Source organism: Ursus americanus, chromosome 3 (genome assembly GCF_024610735.1).
Source record: "Ursus americanus isolate L20-20 chromosome 3, mUrsAme1.1.p, whole genome shotgun sequence".
Taxonomy (NCBI): domain Eukaryota; kingdom Metazoa; phylum Chordata; class Mammalia; order Carnivora; family Ursidae; genus Ursus; species Ursus americanus.
The window spans coordinates 73063581-73086709 of NC_142129.1; the positions used below are offsets into that span (position 1 = coordinate 73063581).

Consider the following 23129-nt stretch of genomic DNA (forward strand, 5'->3'; position numbering starts at 1 on the left):
AATCACAGGTCATTTTCAGCATTGAATACATATAAATTCATGTGCCTGCCACATCATGAGCAATAAATATCAGTGGTTACCATTATTAGTATTATAATGTTGATTAACTAGAGCCTCTATCACTGGCAATTAAGCTGAAGACTGACAGCTTTCAGCCTCAAGACAAAAAAAAAAAAAAAAGCTAGCTGACAGTAAAACATCGAACTTCATGGTTTAGACTTACTTGCTGCTATTCATCAGTCCCAGTTCACTTTGCCTGAAGAATCTAGATCCACAGTTCATCACAGTCAAAAAGATTTTGTTCCCAAGATATTCTGATCAGTCGAAGCTTACTGTTAAAATTCTTTTAAAAGTTCATATCAAACACATACAAGTTCTTCCTAAACTAAGGGGCAAATTTAGAATTTAATTTTTAAATGAACTGGAAATAAATGTAAGTGAAAGATGAGTTTAACATGTCTTATTAAAGGCACAAAAATATCTTTTTTTTTCTGCCTAAAGCTTTTATCTTTGTAACCTCTGAAGAAAAGGTTTTAATAGAACTATAAAATCAGGATTATGTATCTATCTGACTCAAATTAAACTACCTTCAACAAGGCATAGAATGTCCTTGCAGATAATACAAGTCACTATCTTCTTCATCTTTTTTTTTTTTTTTTTAAGATTTTATCTATTTGTCAGAGAAAGAGTGTGTGTACAAGCAGGGGGAGCAGCAGGTACAAGCAGGGGGAGCAGCAGGCAGAGGGAGAGAAGGTTCCCTGCTGAGCAAGGAGCCTGATGTGGGACTCAATCCAGGGACCTTGGGATCATGACCTGAGCCGAAGGCAGATGCTTAACCGACTGAGTCACCCAGGTGTCCCAATACAAATCACTATCTTAAGGAAAGATCACGGACATAGATTTCATTTTACTCTAAATATAAAATTGCAGTCAACAGCAAAATCCAGACTGAGAATCCACATAGGATAAACAATTTATTTGTTGAAGAAACAACATGTAAATTGGAAGGGAGACTAAAAAAAGAAAGATACGGGGAAACCAAAAGATTAAAAGAGACTTTTTAAAACTCGTTAAAAATACTTCAAATAGGCAAATTAAACTGCAGAGATACAAGCTCAGGTGATAAGACAATACACCAAAATGAGGAAATTATAACCATAAAAGTCACAATACTATTTACAAGTGTATAAGAGGAGGAAGAGGGGCTGGGGTTTAGGAAGCAGCACACAGGAGAGCTGGTCAAGCTCTATTTCTTGAATTGGAGAGTGGTTATAGGGTAGTCGCCTTAGCAATTTCTGTGCCAGTGCTATATTTTACAATTTAAAAAGGTTTTGGGGTGCCGGGGTGGCTCAGTCAGTTAAGTGTCTGCCTTCAGCTCAGGTCACGATCTCAGGGTCCTGGGCTCCTTGCTCAGCGGGGAGTCTGTTTCTCCCTCCGCCCCTCCCTGCTCCTGCTCCTGTGCATGCTCTCTCAAATAAATAAAATACTTTAAAATTTTTTTTAATTTAAAAATAATTTAAGAAGAGGTTTGAAAAAAAATAATCGCAATCTAAAAGATTCACCAAAGTAGCTATTTTATATTTTTTCATGCAAATGTATTCCTTTTCCCACATTCATACTCGCACCCTTAAATAAATGCATCGCACCTGAGTTTCACAAATAACGGTTCCATGACACCTGAGCAGAGTCATTTACTAGATTGGTGTCTAGCCATTGTTTAAATCTGGCCTAATGATTTTTTTTTAAGATTTTATTTATTCATTTATTTATTTATTTATTTATTTATTTATTTATTTATTTGGGAGAGAAACAGAAAGAGACCACAAGCAGGGTAAGGGGCAGAGGAAATCTCAAGAAGACTCCTCGCCCAACAGGGAGCACCATACAGGGCTCAAGATCACGACCTGAGCTGAAATCATGAGTCAGATGCTTAACGGACTATGCCACCCAGGAATCCCGATTTGGCATAATGATTTCGATTTTGATTTTATATCATAAAAGTAGAGTTTTGTCTTGATTTCATATACTCTTTATTTATTTCCCTTCCAAAAGAAGAGCCAATTAAAAAAAAACACACACACACAGGGGGCATCAGGGTGGTGCATTCCATTCACCGTGGGACTCTTGGTTTAGGCTCAGATCATGATCTCAGGGTCGTGAGATCGAGCCCTGGGTGGGGCTCCATGCTCTGTGCTCTCAGCATGGAGTCTGCTTGAGATTCTCCTCCCCTTTCCCTCTGTCCCTCCCACTCGTGTGCTCGCTCTCTCTCTCTCTCTCCCCCTCACGCTCTCTAAAATAAATAATCTTAAAAAGAAAAAAAACACAGCATTCTTAGGAAAGCTGTTATGGGCTTAATTTTATTCCTCTGAAATTCTTATGTTGAAGTTCCTAACACCCCAGTTCCTCAGACTGTAACTGTACTTGAAGATACAGTCTTTAAAGAAGTAATTAAGTTAAAATGAGGTTGTTAAAGTAGGCCCTAATCCAACATGAAGAATGGTCTGTTTAAGAAGAAGAAATTAGTGGGGCACCTGGGTGGCTCAGTCGTTAAGCGTCTGCCTTCGGCTCAGGTCATGATCCCAGGGTCCTGGGATCCAGACCCGCATCAGGCTCCCTGCTCAGTGGGAAGCCTGCTTCTCCCTCTCCCACTCCCTCTGCTGGTGTTCCTCTCTCGCTGTGTCTCTCTCTGTCCAATAAATAAATAAAATCTTAAAAAAGAAGAAGAAATTAGAGGGCTCCTGGGTGGCTCAGTTGGCCAGGCATCTGCCTTCGGCTCAGGTCATGATCCTGGGGTCCTGGGATTAAGCCCCATATTGGGGCTACCTCTCCCTCTGTCCCTTTCCCACTCAGGCGCTCCCTCTTTCTCTCTCTCAAATAAATAAAAAAGAAGAAATTAGAGCACTGACACACACAGAGGGAAAACCATGTAAAGGCATAAGGAGAAGGCACCATCTACAAGCCTCAGAGGAAATCAACCCAGCTAACACCTCACTCTTGGCCTTCTAGCCTTCAAAACTGTAAGAAAATACATTTCTGCTGTTTAAGCCACTCTGTGGAACTTTGTCATGGCAGCCTTAGCAAACTAATACAGAAGGTAAGAAAAAAATTTTTTTTTGAAAAAGTAGTAGAAGGAAGAGAAAGAAAAAAATAGGAAATGCTACACTTTTAGCTCCTAATGTATAGTGAAAAGAAAAGCTTAAGAAAATTCTGAGTCATTAGTAAAGAAAAGAGAACTAACCGATTCCATGTAAAAAGAAACACCCCAAAGAGTGAAGCACAAAGGGCAAGACATGAGGGAACCAGCAGGAAAATAATCTTCTACTAACTGAATTGGTGGGGCAAGATTCAGAGCTTTCAATGTGGTTCCTGGAAAAAACCCAGAGGAGAATTTTGAGTTAGATGTTTAAATGGACTAGAAACAAATGGAGGTGATGGGTGAGATCCAAGTGGTTTTCTTAAGGGGAGAAATGTCTTCTGACCCAAGGGTTTGAATGAAGTTTGGATTTATTATTTCCCTGGTTTAATACGCTTCGGGGGGTTAGGCAAACCATCAACAAAGAAAATGCAATTCCCTGACTAGAAAATCAGCAAAGATTATGCAGAACGGCAGAGCTCTAGGTGTTATATACACCCATGTTCTAATGATCTCAGAGCGGAGTCAACATATTCGATGAAGTACGAGTTTCCTGAAAAGGGATATTGCTGTAGCAACAGCAAATAGCTCTTTGCTAGGTCTGCCCTCTATGCTCATATACACATTTCATTATTCCACTGACAGGCATAAATGGAAATAGATAGTGAACTGTCTGTTTCTTTTCCTCTTTAATTTAACAAAGGAGTAAGATACACTCTGCATTCAGAAAAGCATCATACAAAATAGGGAAGTGAAGTTAAATTAATAGGGAAGAGAACAGAAGCCCAAAGATTCTAAATCTAGGTCATTTTTTCTAACTCCAACAAAATGGCACCATTCTCCTATGTCATACCCTGAAGAATCCGGATGCCCTTTCTGCATGAAGGCAGTGAAATGAATCAACAAACCACTCAATCAGCCAGTCTTAACAAGTTTAGAATAACTTTCTGGAAGGATTGGTATAATTATTATAATTAGTTCACTTGTAAAAATCAACAGATTTTATTTTAAGTCTTTGTCAGAGATGTCTACCCATGATATAGAAATCTTGCTTGAAAAGCAAGATACTACAGTGCAGGTATGTATGATAGCAACTATCTAAAAAAAATTAAAATATAAATATGTGCATAGGACTAAACAACACTAAAAGGACATACAACAAACGGAAAACAAAGTTTACCTCAGTGATGACTTTAAAGGTGATTTTTTCATTTTTTCCCCACTTTTCTCTACTTGTAAGTTTACTAAAATGAGTCTGTATCAAATTTATATTCAGAAAAAGAAAGCAAATATACATAAATGGCATTATAATTCTGATAAAGCAGAACAGGTAGTCCGAACACTGTTCAGAAGAAAATAAACACTCGGCTAAAACATCATACTACACAATGGGCCTATAGAAACCCCTGGGTGGTATTTGGTCTCACATGTCCTCAGATGACATCCTCAGTAGACTGGACAAAAATACACATTCCTATGCCTATAATTGGAAGAGGCTTTTATTTACAAGTCACCTTTTCAGAGCTTACCTGACAAGAACCAGTGTCCTACGATTTCTCTCACCAGGGACTTAAAAAACCCCGGGGCCTTCCCTGTAGACCTAATAAATTTACCATTTTACCAGGGGAACGTCTTTCCCAAGTGAATGCAAAGTCATATACCTACTCTGGACCCGAGATTTTACCTCTTGGTTCTTAAAGGCAAATTCAGAAACCATTTTCTGTGATATATTCTATAAAAGAACCACTCGTGCTACATTAATCCCATAAAACAGAACTCCAACAATTCCTACAGTATACTAACAATTCTTTCTCTGATAACTGAAGGTTTTTATTCACAAGTGGGTGATACACTTTCTTGAAAAATTCTCAATATAAAAACCCTAAGACTGTACATTAGAAGTATCAATGAAAATTGAAATCAGAATCAGTATTTTAAAAATTCTCAAAAAATCTCCCCCAGAGGGAGACAATTTTACTTACTTTAACTTCCACCGTCTTCCCTCCATGTTCGACGTATCTCTCTACGTACTCAGAGGACAGCAAATCGCTGTAAGAAACAAAAACGATGATTAAGAGGACCTTGAAAATGTGAATCATCTGAAAATTGCCAACTTTACACATACCAGCTTTATGATTCTTTAGCTCATATTTCAAAACAAAAACAAAATTTACAGGTCTCTCTCTCTCTCTTTCTCTCGCAAACATACACACACCTCTTAGTACTTTTCAAACAAAAATAAAACTTAACAGGTCTCTCTTCCTCTCGCTCTCTCTCGTTCTCTCTCTCTCTCTCACACACACACACACACATCCTAGTACTTCTAAAAAAGTATGAGGTTAAGTCACCTGTCACCCCTTGCTTAACAGAGCTTATCCCACTGACCTAGTTCAGTAGTTCAAGGAAACTACCTTAAGCACACCATTATTTCTAAGACATCTTATTCTTCCCATTTTACTTCAGCTTTTATCAAATAGTTCTGATTTGCTATCATACTTTACTATTTCAAATGTGTGATATTTTAATCTAACAAAATATTCCTTTCTGTCATAGAAACATTAAAAAGGAGCAAAGAAAGGTTGAAGAAATGAGAAGGAATATGCCTTGAGCATTTTTAAATAAGCCTTTTTGAAATCTCTCCTAAACAACCTTCTTGTACAATTTAAAAATGTTGATTTACATTTTCTTAAATATTCTTTCCTTTAATTTCATATATGTGAAAAAATTTCCCCTAAAGGTGGTGCCTCAAGACACAACTTCCATAAAAGTCATAAAGTCTTAATATTTTTAAAGCACTAAAATATAAATAAAATTAACATCATTAAATAAAAATAATTAGGAAGCTATAAATTTCTTTAAGACTTTATTTATTTATTTGAGAGAGAGAGAGTACAGAGCAGGAGAGAGAAAGAGAGAGAAAGAACAAGCAGGGTGTAAGGGCAGAGAGAGAGGGAGAAGCAGGCTCCCCCCAATCAGGGAGCCCAACATGGGACTCGATCCCAGGACCCTGGGATAATGGACCTGAGCCGAAGCAGATGCTTAACCAACTGAGCCCCAGAGCTATAAATTTCTAAATCTACTCTGTCAATAGATATTCAGCCAACTAAAAAATCTGTTTCACAGTGCTCTGAATGTCACTATGCCAAAATTATCCCAACAACCATTTAAAAAATATGAATTTCTGGGGCACCTGGGTGGCCCAGTGGGTTAGGCATCCAACTCTTGATTTCGGCTCCAATGATGACCTCAAGGTCATGAGCTCAAACCCTGCATCGGGCTCACGCTGGGTGTGGAACCTGCTTAAGATTCTTTCCCTCCCTCTCCCTCTGTCCCTCCCTGCACCCCCACCCTGCTCTTACACATACACTCTCTCTCTCTCTCTTTTAACGTGAGCTCACAGGCCTGCCATAATAAGCACCATGCCTACAGTTGCTTGAAAGGTAAACAGAATGATCAAGCATGTGTTATATTAATGCAGGCACAATAATCAATTTCCTACAGTATCTGATCCCTACATTACCATTTAGGAAACCTATAGTTATAGTCTAATTCCTTGTTTCATTTATCCATGGAATACATTTTCCTACTGATGTTATGTGGGAACCAGCTAGGATGCTCAAAGCTGCAAGATGCAGAAAACACATCTAAAAGTCGCTTAAATAATTTATATTTATAGGACCTTTATATCTTATTTCTTATTAGAAATTCCAGGACAGGTGTAATGTGAATTTGCTTCTGCAAATCTCCAGATCTGTTAGATGAATAAATTTGAAGTTTTCAAAATATATGCAAACACTTCTAAGATGTTTTAAATATAGATGAGTAACTAGTAAACAAAATGTTGTTAGATGTGGCAGAATGCATAGGATGTGTAAAATATAACTAAGAAGATCATGTATGCATTACTCAATGATAGAAAGGGATGGGTGACCAAATGATATCTAATATTCATGAGGCACCTGGGTAATAAATGTTCATGATATAATAAATATACAGAAGATACTAAATATCCAGGATACACTCTACATAAATACTATTTATGAGGTTTTAATTCAATCACCTACTGGTGACCCCGAGGGCTTCTCAACTTCCACACTAATGACACTTTGGGCCAGATGATTCTTTGTCCTGGGGAGTATCTTATATGCTGTAGTGTGTTTAGCAGCATCCCTGGCCTCTCCCTACTAGGGGCCAAGAGAATCACACAGACACACCAGTCATGATCATCAAGAATATCTCCAGACATTGCCAATATAGACTCGGGGGTAAAACTGCTTTGGTTAACAAGCACTGCTGACACCATTTCTGTGCCATGTTTTCTTTGCCCAAAAAACACAAATAGAATTCATGACTGTTCAGAAAGCTAACCGGCAATTTACAGCTCCCGACCAAGCCTACTCATCTCCTTGTAACTCAGAAACAGCAAATGGGTGTCGTTAGCTTGAACTACCTTCCACCTATGGAGCCTGCCCAAAGCTCCACTCTGGTCCTTGAGACCACATCATCAGCAGGGAAGGCAGATGCAGCAGAGCAAGAAGCAGAACTTATGAACACCACGTACCCCGGGTTTAGCTGGAGGGGTCCTTCCATCCACCTTGCACCCTATACTAAGGATGCTAACCTACCCATTTCCTTCTTGCTTCTCATCATGCCCTTCAAAGTAATTTAGCAGACCATGTGACTTGAAGACTGTAATTTGGTCTGTGGGGGCTAGCTTGTACACCTGGGAGTACACCTGGGAGCTACTACCTATTACATCAAAGCAATTTCCCACCAGACATCGGGGGAGTTTGCAGAGTTAGCTCGTGTGGTGGCTCAGCACACAGATGTGACCAGACATAAGGTCATCTTCCTGCTCTGCCACCAATATGGTGAGTGACCTGTCCTCTTCATTGGCTCCTGTCATGACCCTAGCATGGCCACTGCAATTCTAAGCATTTCATGTAGATAAAAATATCCCAAGAAAAACCCTGTATTTCTTTAAAAGAATCAGTAAACTCTTCACAGAAAGCCCCTTGCATCCATCTTCTCAAGTATGTTTTGCCAGAATTACCTTACTGGTCCTCACCAAAACAAATCCTCTGCCTGGGACATTTGCCTTTGAACAATCAAGTTTTCCTTCTCCAGAGCCTTGCGTGAACATCATGAGTACTCAGAGAGAGTGAACAGTGTTGGGGGGAGGGAGGGTGGTGGAGAGAATAGCTATCGGGCAGCCAACCAACAGCTGTCTTTCTTTTCTTGTCCATCTTTCCTTTTTTCCTTCTTTCCTTCTTTCTTTCCTTTCTTCCTTCTTTCCTTCTTTTGCTTCCTCCCTTCCTCCCTCCCTCCCTTCTCATGGGGATATGAAAGAGTATTTCACAAATTTCAAAGGACTTCTAACAAAAGTGAAGCTGCATGATAGAAATCTGCCTTGAGCAAAATGTGTCATTGCTCCAGCATCCACATCTCACCCAGTGCCATACCCTACACAGGAGAGGTGCCAGCCAGATGTTTGCGAAGGACTGGCCCCCAACCTTGTATCAGCCTCAACTTCCCAGAAGTGGGGGAGGAAAAGTGCCATACACACGCAGTGTTTATTAGCAGAACCAACTGTTATTCCCTCTCTTGGGAATCTGATCAAGTAAATTCACAAAATAATCATTCAAGGAAAAAGAGGCAGAAAGTCAGAAAATGCGCAGACCCTGGAGAGAAATGGAGTTGTGCCAGTGGGGAATACCAGAGGGAAAGCCCCCAATACTTTGCTGCTCAGGTCCCGGGATCCAGAACAGCCCATCCCTGATGCTGAGTATCTGTGGGATCATTTCTCCATCATCACATGAGTAAATCCCCATTATCGGAGCTAGCATGAGTGAGATCAAAAGCAAATAGGTATAATATCATTAAGAGAAGTCATAGTGATAGTAGAAATAACAAAAACGAGTTTTGAGTCATGCAGGTTTGCAAAGTTCAAGGGAATATTTTCCTTTGAATTATAAAATCTAGGAATTAGGAGAGTATGAGTCACCACACAAATGTAATTACAGCAAAGAAAACCCTGTGCTCAGGAATTATGCAGCTATTTCAATCAAGCCTCTATACCTACAAGTAGTGTTGGAAAGGGTTCCATGTAATTTAAACTAAAAACAGCCCAGGCAATTGGGTTTTGTTTGTTTGCAGTATTGTGGAAGTCTGCTAAGTATTGTTATTTTAATTATTAGGCTGAAAAACCTGCTATTTAAAATGTCACTTTTCCTCTACTGAAGCATAAAATCTTTACTACCATCTACTTAGAACCTAAGCAAATTTTCTTGAAGCTGCCTAAGGTAGAGATAATCAAAATTACCTTAAGTTCTTTTCCTTAGATCGTCATTGTTTATTGTTCAGTAGGGATCTACTTAAATAATTCCAAGTGTAGGAAAATGGAGGATTATCTCCTTAACATTGAGAAATTTTTTACTGTAAATTGATAAGATAGAATTTACTGCATGTTAACTAATGGCTTACTCAAAACTGATGTATGAATCCTAACTCGTGAATTTTGAAAGATGAAAGTAGAAATCATTTTCAATCAAATTCTAAATCAAAATCATTTCAATCAAATTAATGAAGAAAGTAAGGAGATGCTTTCAAAATTAGAAATGCATTCTGAGGCCTTTTTTTTTTTTCATTTGCATGCCATAATAAGCCTGGAGTAAGGAAAACAAACACAATGTAAACATTCTCAGTCATAATAATGATTATTCTTTGTCTAGAGGACTACTGTCATGAATCAGAGGCAGCTGGTTTAGTACAAAGACGCTGGAGTTTAAAAACAAAACTAGTATTTTGATTTCCTATCCAAACTCTGCCATTTACTTGCTATGTGACCTTTGTCAAGTTATTTAATTTCTATGATATAATTTGCCCATGTTTAAAATGGAGATAATATGAAGTTGGTAGGTATTAAACCAGAACGTAGATGAAATCCCTCCCACATCCTGATTTCAATCACCCCACCCACTACCCACCCTCTCCTATCCAACTTTCCCTAGAAATTTCACTTTAACTATTTGGAGACTTTTAAACTATGAACACTACCTACTACTTCTGCACTGTCCCTCCCTCCTGTCCATCTAATTGAGTTTATATTCTATGCCCTGTCATGATAATCACTCTCTTGCATACACTCTAAACTTCTTTACTCCTTTCCCTCTGCTCTCTCCACTATGCTCACTTGGCCAAACCTCAAAAGTTAACTCTTCTAATAATCAGTCTGTCCTCAAAAAGCAGAACATCCTGAATGGCGACACGATGACCTTATGATCACAATTATCAAGTGGTCCCCCTTAGCACAACACTGCCCATAAATCCACTAGACTTTCCTAGTCAATTTTCTCTAAGACATTTCCAAGCTTTTCTCCCCAAAGTATTCCTTCACCATCACTGATGTTGATGACCTCAATTCTGTATTCACTGGGAAAATGGAAACAGAAAAAGACTATTTCATCTTTCCAAATGAGACACCAACCTTCACCCCTGTTTCTGAACCAGTCTCTACAAGCATGTGAAACAGGCATCTCAGACTCAACATGACTAATGCATCACTCTCGCAGCCAAATCCCAATATTCAAGTCTACCTTCAAAATAGTAATACATTTACAGTAAAGAAAACTGGGGCACCTTAACCAAGTGATCAATTAACATCATCAATAATGGAAGAAACCAAAATCTTGTGCTCCTGAAGTGATACGCTGAGAAGGACACATCATTTACAGTATCCCCACTAAAAACACCAAAGGAAGAAACAAATGAATGAAGAAACCTGAATAAGCATTATATTTTCAAAAAATAGCCTTAGAGCAAAGATCTAATCGAAGGTACTGCCAGTAAAATGTGACCTCGGGGTCAAGATCGAATCAAAGGATGTGGTCGTAACCTTTTGTTAAGACCTCGGAAAGACATAAGGCTGTTTTGCCTGGACTGCATCATCCATATAAAGGAGTTTCTAGGATTCTCAAAGGCCTGCCTACCAGATCCTCAGCTACACAAAAGAGTTTCTAAGAATCTTAAAGGCACTGTTCCATGGCATCTTACCTCAAAGTCCAAAATAAGGAGGGGCCTATCCCGAAAAGATGTGTGGCTGTGGTTTTATCCAATGGGGTTAATTCAATGAATTCACATAGAACCCACCAATGGAATCACAACCACCTTGGATCAAAATGGACAGTCCACTCAAATTTTTTGCAGTCATGAAGCAGACCTAGAAAGATACTTAGATTAAGGCTAGGCCCATTTCTTATGGAAAAGAAATGGTGACTCGAAAAGTACAGCCAAGACCCACAGGCAACCACTCCCAGGAAGCAGAATAGAGCCTTAACCTACATATTCCCTTTCCCCAAAACAGGGGAAGCTGGTGACATACGCCTGGCTGAATATGAGAATTTCAATGGCCTGGTGAAAGCTAGATTCCTCCTAGTTCCTCCCTTTTTAAACAAGAGTATCTATTGCAGTCATCCTGTCCTTGTCTCCTCTTTGTGACTCGAGTGTGTGTGGAACATACTTTTTAGTTCAAGAGTCTATATGGCATCATCTAAGCAGCTGAACACAAGGACCTGATTCAGATGATGAGAACCTGAGCCCCGAGTTTGAGCCCGATACTCTAATGGAATGAGATTTTTCAGGAGTGTTTGGAGGAATTTACTGCATTTGCATTTGTGAGAAATATAAATAATTTGTGGTCCAAGGATGGACTGTGGTTAAAGATGGCAACAAATTCTTTGTCATTCCTCTTATAGGCAAGTGGAGACCATTTCTCCTCTCCTTGAATCTGAGTTGTCCCTGTAGCAAATACATGAGACAGAAGTGATACACTGTGTAACATCTGAGATTCCCAGCTTCTATTTTCATTCATGTACAGTTCTTCACCTTTAAATCTCTGAATTTCCCAGCCATCATGCTCTGAGCAAGCCTCAGCAACCACATAATAAATGCTTGTAGAGAAGAAGCAGAGTCCCTACCTGACGACGCCAGCTGAATTCCCAGCCAATGCTGGCGCCAATTTCCAACCATGTGATTGAGGCCATTCTGGATCCTCCAGATTTACCAGTGCCCAGCTACTACTATAGGAAGCAGAACTGCCCAGTCAACCCACAGAATTGTACAAAATAACACACTAAGGCAATAGTCTGGTCATGCCTGCTTATTCGAACCATTCAGTTAATTGTTAATGGTGCACAAAACTAACATGTGTTCCTTGGAGCAGGCTTCGAATGAGCCCAATGTAACTTACTTTGTATAATATAAATACGAAAGAATCCTAAAAGTTTCAAATATGACCATAATCCAGTAAAATAGGAAAAAGCTCCATCGAGTCACAATGAAAAATTAGAGATTTTGTTTCATTTCAAAGCTTTTCGGAAGAACAGGATTCAGAAAATGAAAGATTTAAGAATTCAAATTTCATTACCTTATGTAAGAGGTATAAGAAATTATAAGCTTAGGGGGGAAAAAAAACCAAACGCTCTTCCAATTCTCTCCACTTTATGCATCCCTCCTCCCATTTCATCTTCTGTTTTCTTACTCACCTAGCCAAGAAGTAACCTTCCAGAACCTTTTTGAAAACTAATGTCTTTGCTGAGAATCCTCACTACAGAAAGTGGATAAATGTCCTGGGTCTTCATACCAGTGAGAATTAATCGTCCATTCTTCAGCCCCAATTTGCACCAGAACTGTTGTCTATATCCTTGGTATGTAATAGCTAGTATTTAAAATTCTTATTTTGTTTAAACTAAATTAAAAGGAAACAACAAAATCAAAAGCTTACCTAAGATCTGCCTTTTGGATGAAAGATTCGTTTTGTTCCTTTCCAAATTATAAATATGAAAATTCCTTCTTGCTTATGCACACACAAGGGATTTTCTTTATACCCTGTGCCTCAGGGTGAGGCTACTTTAGTTATGCTCTACTGAGGAAGTCCTTATCTGATGAAAATTTTCAAGGAGCTTTTAGTGTGTATGTCAGGACTAAGGCATTTAGACTAAATGTGATTACGTGACAGTTGAGTTGGGCACTATTATTAATATTATCTCTTTTTATAGACTCCTTATTCCTACTAAGGCACAGGGTTCCAGGCAAAGCCTGGCTTTGCCCCAGCATCACAGAATTTTTGTTTTAAATGCCTGGGAACCACCTCCAACCCACCTACCAAGTCAAAGTCTCCTAGATAGCTCCTGACATACAAAAAATGTTACCAGGGCATAAAAGTATAATCAAATTAATCTACAAATATTCTAGTAAAATTCTATTAATATAACAGTGTGTTGGTATATTCTGATCACGGTGACTCATTACCACACTGAAAGTCAAAGATACTAGGGAACACTGCAGCAAAGCAATAAAAAGGAGTCCCTGGTGAATCTTACAGCACATTATCAACAGAGGGAGACGTGCTCCTCTCCATGAAAGCCAAATCAAGGGCTCATTTTTTAAGAAGAAAATTGATAGACTTACTTCAAAATTTACTTAGATTTGCTATGAGAACCCTAGAAATGAAAGGTTCTGGTATTTTTAAAACATTGTAATTCTTAGATGTGGTTCAAATAAAGTATATTAGTTAAAGATTTCCATTTTTATAATATTAGTTACTTGAAAATTATACTCAACAAGGTAGAGCTAGCCTCAAATTCTCTATTGCTATCTGCCTAATCAGCATCTTGGCTATCTTTGTCTCCTTCCTCTCCACATCCATATGCTGGGAGTAAGACCATATCCCTCAGCTAGACTCCACTGTCAGAAATAAAGAAGAGCCCAGTGCTAAAAGTGAGACTGTTCCCCACCCCTACCTATGTGACCTCATAAGCTGGGGTCAAGTGGGAGTCCCAATTCTGCCTGTTCCTAGCAAGACAGCATCTACCTACTATCAACCCACACAGCCTCATCATAGCAATATGCTCTCGAAATCGTCAAGATTAACCTAATCAAGCCTATTATCCTAGTTCATGTCTGTTAGGTTCCCAAATCATCCTTCATTTCCAGATCTCTAATCCCCATACGGCTCTGTCCCCTCGTCCTCCCACTCCCCACCTCCAGATGCCCTTTGATGATGCCCTCTGGAACTCACAATGGCCACTAGCAAAATCTCCAATCTCTTCCTTGAACACTTCTTTCACTATCTTCCTCTGAGAATCAGTTCTCTACTGCAGGAAGTGCTTTTCCTGCACCCACTCAAGTGGGGGCTGGACATCCTAACTAAGGGGATCTCGTGAAGAGAGGGGAAAGATATCCTCCATGTTTCTCATTGCCATATCATGCCATTCTTGCACATACCACTAAAAATCACCCCCCTTTGTATCTCCTATCATCAGACTATCACTGACCCTTACAGCAATTTATTGATTCCTGGTCACTTTCCCTCACTCCCTGAAGATTTTAGCTTCTAGTTTATGATCACATACTCAAACACTACTCCTGTTGTACCTATTGTTGATTTTGATATTTACCTAGGTGACCCTTATAATTCTGCTTCTCATCTCCTCTAATGATCTTCTCCATTCTTCCACCTACCATATTCTCAATTCACCTCTCACTCTCTGACCAACTTCTATCCGTTCTAGCTTTCTCCTTCAATACCCCATTTCAATTCTTTGACCTCAATGAGACCGATAATCCACTGAACTTACTACCATTTCACTGTCCCTCAGCTCCCTCATGTCTCATACTCTTCCTTGCTCAGCTTCAAATCAATCTTAATTTTCACTGCTTTGTAAATTTCCCTACCCATCTCCTAACATGTGATTCTCCCTTGGCTAAACCAGCGCTGGTAAAAACAAGCTCGAGAGGCACCAGGCCTACCCAGTGCAACTGAATGAAGCTGAAGAACTGTCTATCATCATGTTGACTGTGTTCACGTTACACTGATGAACACCAACCTCAGTGGGTCCCCTAAAACACTCTGGCAATCATATGTTATTTTCCTAGGACATTTACTCTCCTAACAGTGCCACAATACCTTTTCATACCTTCTCTCTCTCTTTCTCTCTCTCTCAAAACTTCAAAAACTATTTTGAGAAGATGACTTTGCTGCTTATCAAAAGATAAGTTCCAAAGATTCCCACCACATCTCTGCACCTACTATCACCTGCACTCATCTGCTCAGCCTTCCCTCCTGTTCTAGGGATTAGCTGTCCATGTAATTATCCAAAGTCAATCCCCCTACTCACGCACCATAATCCATTCCTTCTTGCCTACCCAGGGACACAGCACCAGATAGTATTCCCTCCTGCGTCATCAAATTCTCCCTCTCTACTAGATCCTTCCCGTCACCACGTAAACTTTGTTATTTCACCCATTTACAAAAACAAACAAATAAAACAATTCTTAACATCATTTCCCTGTCCAACTGTTGCTACATTTCTTTCTGTGGAGTAAGCAAAACCACTCAAGAGAATTACCCATAGTCAATATCTTCCTTTCTCTCCTCTCTTACCTCTTGAACCCATCTAATCAGATTTTCACCACACCACTTCACCAAAACTGCTCTTATTAAAGTCTCTCATTACCTATCTCTGTCTTGTTAAATTTAATGGTTGATTCAGTCCTCATCTTACTTCACCTAGAAGCAGCATTTGACACAGCTGATCACCCCTCCTCTTGGAAATATTTCCTTTGACTTCCTACCAGGCACCACACTCTTTTTGTTTTTCTCCTACTTCTCTTGTTGCTTCTTCTCAATCTCTTTTGCTAGTTTCTTCCCATTTCCCATTTCCCCAAGCTTTAAGTAATATAGTGGCTCCAGGGCTCAGTCCTTGTTCCTTTCTCCTTTTTATACTCATCCTTTGGTGAACTTATCTAATGACTTCTGTTCAATAATAAGTATATGTTGATGACCCTCAGATTTATGTCTCCAGTTTAGAATTCTCCTCTGAACTTCAGAATCATATTTCTAACCACATAGTCAACATCTCTTATCAAATAAGCATATCACACTTAACTATGTCCAAATTTGAGTTCCTGATCTTGCCTGACAAATGTGATTTTCCTATAGTCTTGCCATCTTCACAGTTACTCCATCTTTCCCGTTACCCTGGCCAAAAACCAAGGCATGATCACTGACTCCTCAATTTCTCTTATATTCCATATCCAAGTAATTATATCAACTCTGTTGTCAAAATATATCCAGAATGACCACTTCCATTACCACCACCCTGGTCTGAGTCACCATGATATCTTGCCTGGGTTATTGTAATGCTTAAGATCTATCTGTCAACCTGTCAATATTTTCCTAATCATTTGTGTGATGACTATCACAGTCCCTTCTTTAGAGAGAACACAGATTAATAGGCTTTATTATCCACAGGTAATGGTAGTCAATTATTGCCCTCTTTTTATTTTATTGAAGTATAATTAATGTACAAATAACTATATAGTGGTATATTAGTTTCAGGTATACAACATATTGATTTGACAATTCGATCCATTACTCAATGTTCACCACAATAAGTGTAGTCACCATCTGTCATTATATGTTATTATATTATTGACTATATTCCCTAATATACTTTTCATGTTGGCTTATTTTATAATTGTCTTTTTGTACAGCTATATCCCCTTTACCTATTTCATCCATCCTCCCACCCATCTCTCCCCTGGCAACCACCAGTTTGTTCCCTGTTTTTCAGAGTTTGGGGTTTTATTTGTTTGTTTTGTTTTTTATATTCCACATATAAGTGAAATTATATATTCTTTGTCTTTCATTCTCTGACTTATTTCACTTAACAAAATATCATCTAGGGGCCATCCACATTGTCATGAATGGCAAGATTTCATTTATTTTTATGGCTGAGTAATATTCCACTGTATCTATGCACCACTTCTTTATCCATTCATCTATTGATAGAACCATCATTGCTTCCATATCTTTAATCATTACCCTCTTCTGCGAAAGCAATCTTTCAAAATTTTGTAAAAGTCTTAAAATTCTGATATTCTTGGCACACAAGAATCTAATGAAGGAAAATAGCTATATATATATATATATATGATATTTTGTGCCATTTAAAAAATTGTTATTACTTAAAAACCTAGTGTTCACAAGGCCACTAGAGAACCACTAGCACAAACACTGTCAACGCAGAGTTTGTTAAAAACTTTCAAGGAGGGCAGTTAGACAGTACATACTGAATATGTATCTTTTTGAACCTGCAATTCTGTTTCTAAAAATTTAACCTAAGAGGGGCGCCTGGGTGGCTCAGTCGTTAAGTGTCTGCCTTCAGCTCAGGGCGTGATCCCAGAGTCCTGGGATGGAGCCCCACATCGGGCTTCTCCACTGGGAGCCTGCTTCTTCCTCTCCCACTCCTCCTGACTGTGTTCCCTCTCTCGCTGGCTGTCTCTGTCAAATAAATACATTCTTTAAAAAATAAATAAATAATAAAAATTTAACCTAATAATTTGTTACTGTGCACAGGTATCCAGCCATAAAGACTGTCAATATAGTATCATCATGGAGAAACAGTGGAAATAACAAGAGAAGTAATTAAATACATAGGTTACAAAAACTTACCACTGAACACGGCTAACACTTAACATGTCACTGAGGATGATAAAAGATGTTCATAGTGTTCATATTAAAAGATGTTCATAAGATGTCTACTTAAGAAAAGCTCCAGGGGCACCTGGGTGGCTCAGTCGGTTGAGCCTCTGATTCTTGATTTCAGCTCAGATCATGATCTCAGGGTCATGAGACCAAGCCCAGCTTCAGGCTCCCCACTCAGCATTGAGTCTGCCTGAGATTCTCTCTCTCCCTCTGCCTCTGTCCCTGCCCCTGCTCATGCACTCTCTTTCTCCTTCTCTAAATAAATAAGTAAAATAAAATAAAAAAGAAAGAAAAACTCCAAATTTTGCAAAAGAAAGAAAAACATGTATGTATGAGGGAAAAAGAGAAAAAAAAGCAAACATTAAAATGGTAGCAGTGCGGGGGGCTTAGGTAGCCCAGGTGGCTAAGCATTCGACTCTTGATTTTGGCCCAGGTCATGATCTCAGTGTTGTGCGATCAAGCCCCACGTTGGGCTCCACGGTGGGTATGGAATGGGTATGGGTGGGATTCTCTCTCTTCTGCTCCCTCCTGCCACCCCAACTCACACACATGCTCTCTTTCTGTCTCACTCAAAAAATAAAAAGTAAAAAAATCAAAAATAAAAATACAAAAAAATAAAATGGTAGCAGTGTTTACCTTGTGGTAATTAGATTATTGTTATATTAATTTTACTTCTTTTACTTCTATACATTATCCAAGATTTCTATAATAAACATGTATTACGTTCAAGAAACTAAAGATCAGTTATATTTATAATTTCTTAAAAATAAGGAAACTAAAATTGAAGTGTACTTCTCAAAGCCAAATACCCCAAAGTTATTCACAGAACAACCTAAACATACAAAAACAGATGACTGGTTGAGCAAATTACTTTCTATCCATTGAGTAAAAAATAATGAAGTCAACAAAAACTTTTAAGAAGAATTTGTATTAACTAGAAAAATGCTTCTTCAGTTAAAAAGGAAAACAAGTACATGAAATTATATAGGGACAACATAACAATTATATAGATAAAACAATTGCACAGAAAAAAAAAATAACCAACTAAAAGAAAATGCACCCAGATGTTTAAAAAAGGTCACTTTTGAGTGGTGGAACTCTAGGTCATCAAAAACATTTTTAGCTTATTAAACAGTTTCTTCTGGGTAATTATCACCTCATTTCTCAAAAAGAAGTATGCTCAGGGGCACCTGGGTGGCTCAGTCAATTAGGCGTCCGACTCTTTGTTTTGGCTCAGGTCATGATCGCATATGAGTTGTGGGATCCAGCCCCAGCTCAGGCTCTGTACTCAGCAGGGAGTCTGCTTGAAGATTCTCTCCTTCTGCCCCTCCCCCTACTCCTGGGCACACTCTTACTTTCTCTCAAATAAGAATATAAATCTTTAAAAAAAAAATAAAAGTACACTCAAACTTCTATTTCTCTATTGCTTTAAGTATATAATAAAAATAACAGTTAACAACTTTGAGCCTTTTTTTTTTTAAGATTTTATTTATTTATTTGACAGAGATAGAGACAGCCGGCGAGAAAGGGAACACAAGCAGGGGGAGTGGGAGAGGAAGAAGCAGGCTCATAGCAGAGGAGCCTGACGTGGGGCTCGATCCCGTAATGCTGGGATCACGCCCTGAGCCGAAGGCAGACGCTTAACCGCTGTGCCACCCAGGCGCCCCTTGAGCCTTTATTACTACTACTACTGACCTAGCAGCTTCACACACACTGATTTTATCTTTATAACAATTTTGTTAAGCAGGTATTATTACTATCTTCATGCGGATGAGGAAACTGAAGCACACACAGGTAAGTAACTTTGTCAAGGGTACGCCGGTAGTAATAAGCGATAGAGCCAGGATTCAAACTCAGAGGGCCTGACTCCAGCGCTCAGGGCCTTGACCAACTAAACCCAACCCCAACATGGACTTTCCCTTCTCCCATCATTTTCTTCTCTTCTTAATTAGTTTTCTATATATGTCACTAAATTAGCCCCAAACTTCCCCCACAGAACTGTAAAGCCTTCAATATGATCAAACACACCAGGTACTCTATGTATTTCACTTTTTTCTTTGCTGTATCCTTCCTGTGGCCTTCTGTCCTCCTCCTATCCGGACCAACTGCACTCTAGGCCTGTGGCCCAGATGTAATCCTGGAATTTCTCTTCACCACGATCCTGAGAACTCCCTTTGATTCTCTCACTGTAAATCTATTTCCTATTTCTCACACCTTCATTTTTCTTGATGTTCTCTCATTTATTTTGGTGGGATTCAGTCTCCTATACCTTCCAAACAAAGAATGCGGCATATGATGTTCATTTATTGTAGACCTTGCCTGTACCATTTTTTGAGAACTTGCCTCTGATTGATGGTTTGGATTTGCAAGTACAGAAATCCTTCAGAATTTACAGAGCACTGTTCCACTTTCTCTAGTGCCTAGCATTGCTAATGAAAAATCTGATGTTATTCTGATTCTGATCCTTCCAATGTGACCTGGTTCTTCTCTTGAGAAGCTTTTTGGACCTTCTCTTCTATTTCTGTTCTCAAACTTCAAAATTGTATGTCTTTATGTGGGTCTTCTTTCGTTCACTGACCTGGGCACTCCATATTCCCTTTCACTTGAGAAATTCATGCCCCTCGGTTATAAAGAATAATCTTTGCTAATTTCCATTCTCTGTTTTCTCTCTACCCTCTTATGGAATGCCTGTTACTCAGCTCTTTAATCTCCTGGGTTGATCCTCTTACAGTTTTTATCTTTTCTCTCCTACCTCCCACTTATCTTTTGTTCAGTTTTCTGGCAGACATTTTCCCCCCAATGTTATCATTCAACCCTTCTATCAATTTTTATTGTTTCTCATATTTTTTCTAGTTACTTTTCTCTGGATTTTTAATAGCATTTTCTTATTTCCTAGATGCAGTATTTATCTCTCTTAATATATTATTATTGGATTGGGTTTTAAAAGACTTTCTTCTATTCCCGGCATATTTTTGTTTGAGCTGAATTCCTCATTTTGTTTGTTCTGATCTCTTTCTTTTTTTTGTTAGATGTTCTCCTCAAATATCTGGTAATCCATATTATAAGCTTCATGCTTTTTAAACCTGCTTTCTTCCCCTAACTATTGGAATTCCAATACCTAGTTTTGACAACATAGGCCCATCCGACAACAACTGACCCTTCAACAACACAGGTTTGAACTGCATGGGTCCACTTAATTCATGGATTGTTTTTTCAATACATGCAGTACAATCCTGTAAATGTATTTATTTTTCCTTATGATTTTCTTAACACTTTCTTTTCTCGGGCCAATTTTATTATAAGAATACAGTACATAGTACATGCAACATACAAAATCTGTGTTAATCAACTGTTTGTTTTCTCAGTAAGGCTTCTAGTCAACAGTGGGCTATTAGCAGTTAAGTGTTGGAGGAGTCAAAAGTTATAAGCAGATTTTTGATTGCATGGGGGGTCAATGCCCCTAATTCCCATGTTATTCAAAAGTCAACTGTATTGGTGAAAGTCTGTCAAGATAAAAAGAAACATCCCCTCTTTTAGAGTAGCAGGAAAGCAAATACTAATCTATGTTATAGAACATTTAGAAAACATTATTTCTGATGTTAGGTTCTTATCCAGAATCCAGACATGAAGAAGTGTTGTATGTCCTATGAAAGTAAATATGACCTCTCTAAAGTCTGTAATTCTACTTGGTTTCCATAATAAATGTTATTCTACTAATAATATTTAAACAGACTTTTTTTGTAAAGCATAAGTAATTGTTAAGCCAAAAGTGTTTTGTTGTTTAGCACTTGTACCTTCTCCCATGTTAGAGATGTAAAACAAAGTAAAACTGACTGTCTGAATCCCTGTTATAAAACAGTTTTAGAATTTAATATCTTTTTAGTTAATATAATCTATCTTTTCTCTAGGCACCACACCATACCCCAGTTTCCCGAGATATGTTGCTTCTGTTTCTAGAGCTCTTCCCAGGTTCTGCTTCTTACTGAGATTAGGAGGCAGCTTCCTCCACGCAGTCACGTCAGTTACTCTTTGTCCATTTTTGTGACATCTTCCAAATTTTTATTGATGTCACTCATCTACTTTGTTCTTGTGAGTTTATTATGCCCTCACTGTCATTTTAATGGAGGAAAGATGCATGTGAGGTTTCAATCTACCACATCTATCCAGAAATATGGAGGTAATTTAAAATGTTTATATTACAATCATGATCATATAATTTTTATGATGGAAAGTTATTGGATTAAACCCAAGCCAGGGAAATCTAAGGAATATGGGCATGAAATAGACACCGGGGAATAGATAATTACATCTCACCATTTGTCTCAAAACTCTAGCAATACTTCCTTAACGGGTGCCCTTTCTGCTCTCACACATTCTGTTCTATTCCATTAGCTGTCATTTCCTTACCTATCGTTCAATTCCAAGGGCCGTTTCCAGCTAGTGTCAGCCAACTTACAATGACTTCTCAGGAGCAAATGATAATTGCACCAAGTCAAACTATCTTGTTTCCACTAAAATGCCTTTGTTTCTTCACAATGCCAGAATGCTACAATTAATGAGTAGTTTTTAAAAATTATAACAGAATAGCTGGCTGAATTTTGTCACTTTCAAAACCGTCATCTTGAGATCATTTTCGCCTATGCCAGTGATACTGCAATTATTCAAAACTCTGTTAAAACTTTTCCTTCAGAAATTCCTTCAGAGACAATTTATGTGACACATAAGAAAACCAGTCTCATTATTTCCTAAACGTATCTTCTAAATAATAAGTAGGCTCATTACCCATACTAGTGAAAAGATGATGGTGAATGGCTGTTGGCGGGTCCAAAACTCAAATACACCCTTCGTTACTGATGTTGTGCCAGCGTTAAAAAAGTTCCAAAAATGTGCTATAGACTTTGATAGAAATCCTCCTCAAAAGACCTAACATTACTTTGAGTAATGGAGCTGTTACTGTAATAAAGGCAATGCCCTCCTACAGTGACAACTTTGAAGGGTACGACTCACTCAGCTGTACAAGTTTTATAAGTCAGGCAGAGAAAGACAATTATCATATGGTTTCACTCATTTATGGAACATAAGAAATAGGAAGATCGGTAGGAGAAGGAAGGGAAGAATGAAGGGGGGTAAACAGAAGGGGGAATGAACCATGAGAGACTATGGACTCTGGGAAACAAACTGAGGGCTTCAGAGGGGAGAGGGATGAGGGATTGGGACAGGCCGGTGATGGGTATTAAGGAGGACACGTATTGCATAGTGCACTGGGTGTTATACGCAAATAATGAATCATGGAACATTGCATCAAAAAGTGGGGATGTACTGTATGGTGACTAATATAACAAAATAAAAATTTTTTTTAAAAGTCTGTTTAAAGAGAGTTTCATTACCTCATTATCACTACTCAAACTGGCTTAAATGAGTAATAAATACAAAGAAAACTAATTTAGA

The 23129-nt window shown here is 38.5% G+C and overlaps 1 protein-coding gene across 13 annotated transcripts in view; it reads right to left on the reverse strand.

Moving 5' to 3' along the window:
• Positions 1–23129, reverse strand: part of ADAM22 (ADAM metallopeptidase domain 22) — a 214977-nt gene that overhangs the window by 104005 nt on the left and 87843 nt on the right. For all 13 annotated transcript variants that reach the window (XM_087861104.1, XM_087861105.1, XM_087861106.1 and 10 more), the window contains exon 4: positions 5116–5182. In XM_087861104.1, the coding sequence (XP_087717230.1) occupies positions 5116–5182 (67 nt within the window). The remainder of the gene's footprint in view (positions 1–5115; positions 5183–23129) is intronic.